Source organism: Podarcis erhardii, assembly GCF_964252035.2.
Source record: "Podarcis erhardii genome assembly, chromosome: 7".
NCBI lineage: Eukaryota > Metazoa > Chordata > Lepidosauria > Squamata > Lacertidae > Podarcis > Podarcis erhardii.
The window spans coordinates 44,148,536-44,158,570 of record NC_138511.1 but is presented as its reverse complement, the minus strand read 5'-3'; the positions used below and the strand labels follow the sequence as shown (position 1 = coordinate 44,158,570).

Here is a 10,035-nt window from a genome sequence, read left to right as displayed (position 1 = left end):
ATTGCTGCAAAATCCTTGCTTCGGAATGGGTTGGTTCGTGTGGATTGAAAACGTGCTTTGCTTCATCTAGGAGAGGGGTCCGAAATGGTGCCTGATTTCTGCCTGGATTCAAAAGGGTCCTTACAACACCCCCTTCTCCTCAGTGTTAACCCATGCAAATATCAACTGGGGCTGCTATTCATTGCTACTTTGTAGTCACCCACCCCAGAAGGCAGATGCCCAACCAGCACCCCCCCCACACACAAAGACCTCCTCCAAAAGGCACTTAAAAGAAAGAGGGAGAGCGAGAGAAAGGAAAGGAAAGCACAATAGATAGTATTAAGGGTTTATTAAATATAATACAATGTTTAGTGAAAGGCGCAAATGAACATGGCAAGACGGGGACAGGAATGTGCAGCAGCGAGTGCTTGGCTGTTGGCATCTCTCTCTCTCTCCTGCACCCTCCTCTCCAGGCTAGGTGGGCCACAGGCCATTTCCAAATGCTGGGCTGCACTTACGATGGGGTGAGGGGGGAGATAGAGAGACTCAAGGGCTCTTCAGAGCAAGGAAACTGGTGCCTTGGAGGTTGGAACCATCTGCCTGGAAGACAGGACATTGTCAAGGTAGTCCAAAAGGGTTGGGTGGGCTTGTAGGACACACAGCGAGTCCCCCAAAGCCTGGTAAGCTGCTCATAATTTTGCAATGGTTGTTTTATTTAAAGGCAAATCTAACACAACCCATCTTGTTTCTGGGATGAGAGGGGCCCCTCTGAACCAAGCCACAAATGCCCACCCCCCCCCGGCCTCCTTAAACCCTCTTTCACGACCACTGGGACTTGATGTTTCTCCTTACCCCTGCCCAATCTTGCAAGCCCACCCACCACAAGACTCTCCGGGCAGGCTGTTGATGTGCAACCAGCTAGAGGACCAAAGCTTCCCTGGGGAGGGTCAGGTTTGGTTGCTCAGAGGAGCTTCTCCCTCTCTCAACCAGATCCACCACCAGTTGAGCCACTACCTCCCTGAAGTGGCTCATGCTGGTTTCTATGTGTGATGTTGACGCGCCCTCTCTGTGCACATCTGGCTCCGAAGAAGGACCAGAGCAGGAGAGAAGGAGCCTCAGGGCTGAAAAGCACCCTTTCCCTACCAGTCAGGCACCAAGGAGAGACACAGGGGGTGGCATAAGGGGAGGGACTATGGGTGGGTATGGCTGGCAAGTCTCCTAGCCGGCACCTCAAAGCTTCCCTTCCAGCGCCAGGGTCTTGAGGTCAGCAGGCGAGCTGGCACTCAGCACCATATGCGAGACGATCCTCTTGTCCACCAGGGAAGCCACGGCCTCTCCCACCTCCAGGTGGCTCACGTACCCGGGGCCCAGGCGCTCTGGCGTCGTCACACCCATGTTGATTTTCACCTGCCGGGGAAAGCCAAAACAGTGCCAGAAGAGACATTGGGGGGGGGGAGGCTGCGCCAGGTGCCCACTGATCCGCACACAATTGGGAAGCCCCCCAGACATTGTTGGATTCAGACTCCCAGCACCCAACACAGCCAGTGGTCAGGGATGATGGGAGTTGTAGTGCAGCCACATTTGGAGGGCGACTGATTCCCCATCCCTGCTGGATGGACCCTGCCAGCCAGAGACTTGCGGCTCACTGGGATCAATTAAAGTCAGCACAGTGGCCATTTCATTTATCCCAGACCCATGGTGAACCTCTAGCAGCACAACTCGGCACCTTCAACTGCCCCACCTGCAGTCCGCCATTGTCTACTGAGGCAGGCGGATGGCAGCAACACCCTGCCTAATGGAGTTGCTTTGATCTCAGTCATTCTGAAGGTGTTCCCCAAAGTTCTGAGTGAGTTAAAGGTTCCGCGGAAGATCTGCTGGGTTTGGTGCTAGAAAGAGGCTTGGAAGGAGCTGTAGGGGGAGCACTGAGCATCAGGGTTGAGTCTGCCTACACACACACACACACACACACACACACACACACACACACACCCCAAAGTCTCCAGCTCTCTCCTGCAAGGGAAACCAACCCCACAGATCAGTAGCCAACATGGACTACATCCCCATCTTCTCTTATTATTGAGCCATGCTGGGACTGATGGGAGTCAGGACCCAACAGCATCTCCTGGGTGCCACATTGGCTACTCCTGCTGTTGATCTGGCTACTTGCCATGCTGGCTACGCTCTGTCTCTATGGCTGGAGGCAGTATCCTTCTGAATCCCAGTTGCTGGCAACCACAGGACAGAAGTGTGCTCTTGTGCTCAGCTGCTGCTTGCGGGTTTCCAACTGGAGCAGCTGTGAGAACAGGATGCTGGACTAGGTGGGCCTGTGGGCCTGATCCAGCAGGCTCTTCTTATGTTCTTAGATGCTGAACACCCCACTAATTACAGCCCTGGGAGGGCAAAATTACCGTACTCCCCATGTGGGTAAGGAGCTGGCTGACCCACCAACAAACCCAGCACTGACCTCATTCAGCTTGCAAGGAACATCTGGGTACTCCTCACGGACCATGAGGGAAAAGGCCAAGGCCCCCGCTGCCCCCAGTGTCAGGAAGCCTGTGCCTGGCATGAGGAGGCGCTCCCCAGCCCCTCCTGAAACAGAGAAGCTGATTTAGCTGGGAAGGAAGGAGGGAAGGAGCTGCCATCACCACCAGTGGCTGAGTCAGAAGGTCCAGGGTCCAGTCCTTGCTCTTTCCATCTAAAAGGATATGTTTGCAGCCAATGGGAGGCCTCCCAGACAACTTTGATGATGTAGAATCTCCATAGCTGTCAACTTTTCCCTTTTCTTGCGAGGAATCCTATTCCTATTCGGAATAAGGGAATTTCCCTTTAAAAAAGGGAAACATTGACAACTATGAGAATATCTGCTTTGATGAGACATTTTCCAGTGCATTTCCCCATCAATTCCCTTACTGCAAAAAGTCCAGTCTTTGTGGGGGGAGCAGGTTTGTTGTGCAAGACCTCCTGGCCAACTGTAATTGCGCAACCTGAATTTGTTGGTATGTGATTGAATCCCACCTGGAAACAGTCTGGAAGTGCCTTGAGACCACTGCTAGTCTGAGAAGGCAACACTGGGCTAACAAGTCCAATCTGGTAAAAGGTAGCTTCTTCCCATGTGCCTGGGTAGCTCTCAACAGGGCAGCTTTTGTGCCAATGATGGCCCACTCTCTGCCAACCTAGCCCCACAAGGCACAAGCTGCTGCCCCACAAATGCTGGTCATCTGCCCACATGCTCAGGCATGCAGGACTTAACTGGAGGGAGGGTATGGAAAGGTAGAAAAGCAATGAGGGCCTGCGAACTGAAACAAAAGGTGCATTTCTATTGCTACTGGGCAGGAGAGGCTGACCGAAGCCCCAGCAAAAGTTCTCTCCCCAAAGTTATCTTCTGCAGACCAACCCAGCTCATCTCACCAGTGATGAAAGTGTAGGTTCCATCTGCGTTGTCCTTCACAAGGGGGAAGAAGGCCTTCCAGGCAGTGAAGGTGCTGAGAAGGAGGGTGTCCAGGACCTGGGGGAGAGGAAACAGAGGACACCCGTGTTCATTGTCCCAGCTGAAGTATCCCAAGAGTCTCCAAAAGAGGAGATCCACACAATCACACCTCTTCTGCAAATGTGATCAAGTTACAGTTTTCTTAAAATTAGGAATCCGCCTCTCTGCCACTACAAACCATGATCTGTGGCCAGTTATTCCTGTCCCAGCTTTTTGCATTGCTTAAAAGCACCGCTGCCACTTCTGGTGTTTCTATCCACATTCTACCTGATGGCTGGCCTTACCCCAAAGCCCTCAACCCTGGGCTTGGCCAGCATCAAGGAGGAAGTGCTGCTCCAATGGGCAGAGAGGTGTTGTTATTAAAAATGCTATAGCACTTTCCAGTATATAATTGCAGATTGGCAACAAGACCAACTCAGGGGAAGAGTACCGTTATCATAGAAATGGCCCCAAAAGCCAGCAAACAGAATCTATCCATCAGAGAGAGGAAGAAGGAAAGAGAATGGGAGAGGGTTGATCTGGATAACTTTGGGTTCCTCCAGACAATCTGTTTTGCTTGCACAAAGCTTACACAGAAGTTATTACAGTGTCCTATCTGATTTTCTTGCTGGCAGGTCATATATGAGCATTGAACCTGATGTCCTTGTGGGGTCTTTATGCATCTTCCCATTCATAGGAGCCAACTCCTAGGGGCCATGGGGGCTTTGGCCCCCACAATAAAATATTTGAGGGGGCCAGGCCCCCACAAAGTAGATGGGCATTCCCATTCAAATGGTGTGTACACTGCACCATGTGATTAATTATGCAGGGCAGGGGCTTACTTGGGCCCCTACAATATTTTATTCAAGTTGGTACCCCTGTTCCCATTAATGATTTGTTCATCCCACACTTTTCAATGCATTTTCCCATCACTTAATTTACTGCCAAAAAAGGGCCAGTTTTCTAAATTTAAAAAAGTGGACTTGTTGTCTTCGGGTGACAGAGCCAATTGCACAAACCTACATTCCTGGTATGCACTAGAATCCTTCCTGCAAAACAGGGACAATCTAGGAGCACCCCAGTTTCTGACCTATTTCCCTGCTCACCCGGTGCAGCTCCTTCAGGGTCTGAGTGAGAGGGGGACCCCCTTGCCACCAGCTGAAGCCCAAGGAGGACACCACGTCTGTCACCTTCCCAGTGCTCTTCAGCAGAGCCTCCTTGGCTGCCTCTGCACCTTCCTCAGAACCTGGATGGATGGGATAAATTTAGGAGCAGAGATAGTGAGACCAGGTGACTGCATCCCCCAGCATTATCAATATGTACTCCCAAACAGCCCAGCGCCTTTCCCCTCCTGCCAAACTCAAGGAGGAAGAAAAAAAGCAAGGCCACCCAAGGGTCTTCATCTACAGGTGGCCTGCCAATAACAGCATGATGCCTGTATCCTGCAGATAGGATGCTATGGCTGCCTTGCAGGTGTAAATGGTCCATAAGGATTGCAGCATCAGTGACCCAGATTACAGGCTGGTGCATCCCACGGCAACTGTCACATCCTGTGCAGGTGCAGTTGGCCAAGGGACCCCAGTTATTTGGTGGAGAGATGAGAGCATACTTGGCTCAACTAAAGCTCCACTGAGCATGCTGGGGATTCATCTTCAAACCTCAAAAAGAGAGAGAATTGCCCTCAACTGTCAGGGCTTCCTTAAAAAGAAAAGTAAAAGTAGGCTTGAGTTTCCTTGCAACAATTCGAATTTGTATTTTCCCAAGAGAATTCAGGTACTTTCTTCTATTTCTTTTCTTCTTCTTCAATGTTCCCAGTTATGGACCATCACCTTCCTCACTTTTTATTTATAAAGTACCTTGAATTCTAAAGGCTATAGGATTGTATGTGGGTGTTTACTGCAGTGGTGCACATTGTTGCCTTAATTTTATCACAGTATCTTTCGATGCTAGCTGCCAAAATGCAAATCCTGAAATGCTTCCCCAGATTCATGCAAAGGCTGCCTTTGGCTCTGCTTTTCTGAAGGCAGCCTTGATCAGCTCTTTGCTGGAGGGGGCCGTACAACCGCCTGCAGCTTGAAGGCTGCCTGTCTGCTGGGCGCCTTCTGCCTTCCCTTTTCCTAGCTCTGGACACCTCAGTCAATTTGTGCTCCCTCCACCATCCAGCCCAGCCACCTCCCCAGACATTATGGAGATACTGTTCCAGCAGGGATGGAAGGACCTGCCTGTTTCGCTTCTCTCGGTTTCTCATTTGTCTAAACTTAAATTCAATTCTCCACATTTTTGCAGAAATTTGAGGGTTTTAAAAAAAATACTTATGAAAATTCACCAGCATTTTAGTGTTAAGTTCTCCTAATAAACACATTTTTATATGCAGTTTTGAATAATGTACACTTTTTTTGCAAGCAGTTTCCCTCAATATAATTTATTTTTTGTATCTTGTTTTCTGCATTATAATGCACACTTTCCCCTCATATATGCATTCTTGTAAGCACGGGTGGTGGGAGAACTGCATTTGGATAAATATCAGCTTCGAAGAACAGTTGTGCTTTGGTTTGCATATTAGTTCGGAAAGTGCAGATTTGACAGAAGCACCTTTAGATACAAACTAAAACGAATTTCTCCACCATCCATACATTTCAGCCCCCACTCCCTCTGCCCAGTATTTTCCCACAGCAGCCCCTCACTCTCCTCAATGGCCCTCAGAAGCACCACAGCCGAGTCTCACACAAAGTCTTACCTACGTCCCCAACCAGGGTGTGCAGGCGCTGGCAGGCTGGTGGAGGCAAAAACTGTTTCAGCTTCTCCAATCTGCTTCTCTCTCGAGAAACGACAGCAACCTGGAAGCCTGCACAGATGACAAAGGATCAGAGGAGGCAACGCCCTGGGCACAAGGAGGGGGCATGGATGCCATTGTATCAGTTCCTATGTCTGATTGATGGCAGAACAGCTGATGAAACAGAGCTCAGCCTGGACTTGGCAACTGTTTTCAATGCTAGGGCTCAGGCTTCGGGCACATGAGTTAATGAGAGAGACACAAGTGGCTTCTGGGTTTGTGAAAAGTGCTTCCAAAAAGCACACTAGTCACAGATACTGTCCCCCTCAACACACACACATGCCTGATGTTAGAATATCAGAACTTCCATGGTATATTTGGAGCTCATCACCCCTTGGTAGAAACAAACAACTGGTAGCAGGAGTCAAACAGATCAGAACACTATGGAAAGATAGTTGAATGTGCAGCTGCTGGGCTCAAACAACCCCATGCATATGCATTCAGGCAGACACACAGAGACACAGTCAATGAATCTCGACCCAGGCTCTTGCAAGATGGAAGGCACGTTAATGTAAGCCTTACCTTTCTCCAGCAGCGCCTTGACAATGCCAGAGCCCACTGTGCCAGCTCCGCCAAGCACCACCACTACCCGATCCGATGCAGACATCCTGGTAACGAGGGGCTGTTCAGAGGAGAGTCGCCAAACGACAAGTGGGGCTGCAGTTTCCACGCAGGAGAATAAGTAGGGAAAGCAGCACCTAGGAGTCCCACCTCCAAGGAAGCAGAGCCCAACCCACCACCCTGTATCTCCACCTCCTGGTCCTGTTCATGCTGCACATCTTCAGCCTCGGGTCCCACAACCTGGCAGGCAATAGATCCTTCCCCGAGATGGTCTTGATGAAAGTGATTGCCGGCCTCCCACTGTCCCACATAAACTGAAGTCGCTTTGGCTGCAGTCTTGGCTGGTTATGTAGGTGATGGGCTCAGCACATGGCTTGTGGGGTGCCATGTGCCATCGTCTCCGTCCTCAAGATTATGGCAAGCTAAGGTGCAACAAACTTTCCCGAGTCTCTGATGGCTACATATGTCGTCTTTGACTTGAGTTCAAAGAATGGAAGAGAATGGGGACCATGTGGGCAGGCAAATGTTGATATCAGTGGTGGAGGGACATGCTACAAAACAGACAAGTACATCACTGCCCTCTTGCACAGTCAACCTACGCAGTGAAGAGAGCCACAGATTGTGTTCAATAACCATCCAAATATTTATTGCGGGGAGGAAGGAGTTTTGATCACTCCCTCTAACTCCAGCTCGCTCATGATTTGGGAAACTCCATGGTTCTGCAGTGCATTCAGAGGCTATTCCTTGCACTAGATACCCCTCATTCCTGCTGGCCCTCTGGCAGAGTGGAACCAAGCTAAGCATTGCAGGCGCTGAATTATTGGCCCAAAGCGAAGCACCAGGCCACGTGTATTGCAATAAGTGAAGATAAGCTTATAAGTGAATGCACAGAACAGCCTCTCTCTGAGGGGCTGACCAGGAGAGGTATGGGGTAAGGTTGGGGTACATTGGAAGAAAGCACTTTGCTCTTGAAGATTTGCAAAATGAATGCAAAATGAAGAGCACCAGTCCTGGCCTGGCCAGATGTTTTTGTGGTTTGAGTTGAACTGCAGTGGAGCGACAGGAAGTGTGAGTTGGGAAAGGCATCCGTGGCAGAGCACCTGCTTTGCATGCAGAAGGTCTCAGGTTCAATCCTCTTCAGGTAGACCTGGGAGAGACCCACGGCTGAAACCCTGGAGAGGTGCTGCCAATTATTTTTGACAATACTGAGCTAGATTGACCAGCGGCCTGACTCACTATAAAGCAATTTCCTGTGTTCCCATTTCCTGGGATGGGAAGTTCCTGGTTGGGCAACATAATAATCTGGTGGCAGCATCCCTCCCTGGGCCTGTGGCTCAAGAGTGCCACCTTGTGTTCTTAGTTTGAAGCAACACCACTGCAGGGGCCAGAACTATAGGCAAGGTGAGGAGTCATTGTGCAGGGAAGAGGAGGTAGGCAGAGGCAACTTCAGTGCAATCTGGCTGCCGGCTGGGGGTGCCAGGAAGAGGGTAACAGTTGGATCCAGGAAATTAAAACCAAATCTCCAAAACCAACAAATCACTGGCCACACCCACCTCTCTACAGCCTGAATTGCATAATTAATTAATTAATTAATTAATTAAAAAAAAATTCCTTTGTTCCTATAGCTTGGAGTTTGCAAAAGTAAGGGGGGGGCACATTTTTTAATGTCACTGGGTGGGTTGGGGCTCCTGCTGTAGGTTGCTTAAATTAGCCTGAAGCCAGTGGGAAACAGGTGTGGAGGTTTTGCTCCTATTAACAGGTGACCTGCTGTTGGATCTCAGTAACTAGATAGGGTTTAAATGCACAGTTCTTAGGGAGTTACCCTGCCTAACTGAACACAGTGGGCATGCTTTGCAGTCATGCTTTGCAGGCAGAAGATCACACCTAAAATCCTGGCAGGCCCTGCTGGCTTCAGGGATGGAGTGATGGGGAAAGTCTCAGCTAAAGCCCTGGCAGAGCTGGTGGTGCCTGTCAAAAGTACACAATATTGGTCTGAATGGAGAAATTGTTTGACCTGGCCTGAGGTTCTGAATTCGCAGTATCAGAGAACACGAGTCTCAAATTCACAAAATCTCTTTTTATTGTCATCTGAAATTGGAAAAGGCTCCTTGGGAAACAATAAGCAGGTTGAAAAGGAATATGTAGACATGGAGCTTGCATATCTGCCACCCAAAAAGCAGTGCAGGCTGGGCCACTGAAGCTTCATCCCCACACCATGGAAGGGATGGGAAATAAAAGTGGGATGCCACCCCTAGAGGATAAGGTGCCAGGCCCAACTTTTTGTACATGGCTGGAAGGGATGAAAAAGAAGTTTTCAATATTCTTCCATTCGCCCGCCCAGAGCAGGGAGGCTCCTTGGCACATCAACCTCTGCACAGACGGCTGCAGTACCAAGGGCATGGGTCACACACACAGGCCCCGCTAACTCCAGCAGGCATACTACGCCGTGCCACAGCCTATGGCAAAATGAATCCCCTCACACACATTCAGCACAGAAATAGCTGTGGCCTCAGGAGCTTGAAGGACCAGCTGCTTTAGAGCAATGGCTATTTTTCAAAGGGGATAAAACAACAGCATCTATTAGTACAGGCAGCTGAAGGACTACCCACAGAATAGTGCCTGAAACAAGATCCAGGACTCATTAGTAACTGATACAAAGCCTAAACACCCAGGACTGTAATTTGCATGTGTTCAGTAATGCTCTCGGGGCAGGAGGGCCTCCAAATGCAGCAGGGCTGAGTGGAATAATATACCCTGCTATCTAAAGTGCCCCCACAAAGTCTGAAGTTACCTAACTGCATCATGGCATCTACTGTATTCCTCTCCTGCTGTGCTTGTACCTCATTTGTGTGTTACTTCCCTTGCCTACCGAAGCATAACTGTGAGGTCCTTGGGGCAGGGACCTGTCTCTTGTCTCTCCTATTACGGTACTCTGCAATGTGCCAAGGACACAGGTGGGCACTGTGCAGAAGAGACAGCTGCCAACGTTCTGTTGTGACCAGGAAACAGAACACAGGCCAGGCCTGGGCAGGGAGAAGCGGGCAAGATTCTGCATGGCTGCAATCAGCTGGGGGCAGGGAGCAGATTCAGTCTCCAGCCCATGTCAGTGCAAAAGACTGAGAGAGTGTTGTACCTGGAGGACCTGTGATGGTGTGGGCAAATCCAGACTTGCCTCCTGTCGATGCTGCACCACAGA

General features: G+C 50.0%; 1 protein-coding gene across 1 annotated transcript; it reads right to left on the bottom strand.

Annotated features, from left to right (window-relative positions):
- Nucleotides 1-334: 334 nt before the first annotated feature.
- LOC309346621 (farnesol dehydrogenase-like) lies at nucleotides 335-8,197 on the bottom strand. Its single transcript, XM_081870503.1, has 6 exons — nucleotides 6,801-8,197; nucleotides 6,183-6,290; nucleotides 4,552-4,691; nucleotides 3,388-3,484; nucleotides 2,444-2,568; nucleotides 335-1,386 (listed from the first exon to the last, which is right to left on the bottom strand). Exons 1-6 carry the CDS (start codon nucleotides 6,883-6,885, stop codon nucleotides 1,210-1,212), a joined length of 732 nt encoding a protein of 243 aa, XP_081726629.1. The 5' UTR covers nucleotides 6,886-8,197; the 3' UTR covers nucleotides 335-1,209.
- Nucleotides 8,198-10,035: the final 1,838 nt, after the last annotated feature.

Excerpts from the sequence above, each read along its gene's own strand:
- LOC309346621 (XM_081870503.1), bottom strand. The coding sequence starts at position 6,885 with ATGTCTGCATCGGATCGGGTAGTGGTGGTGCTTGGCGGAGCTGGCACA. Across the intron at positions 4,692-6,182 it reads CACCCTGGTTGGGGACGTAG|GTTCTGAGGAAGGTGCAGAG; the intron begins GTAAGACTTTGT and ends CCATCCATCCAG. Across the intron at positions 3,485-4,551 it reads CCCTGAAGGAGCTGCACCGG|GTCCTGGACACCCTCCTTCT; the intron begins GTGAGCAGGGAA and ends CCTCTCCCCCAG.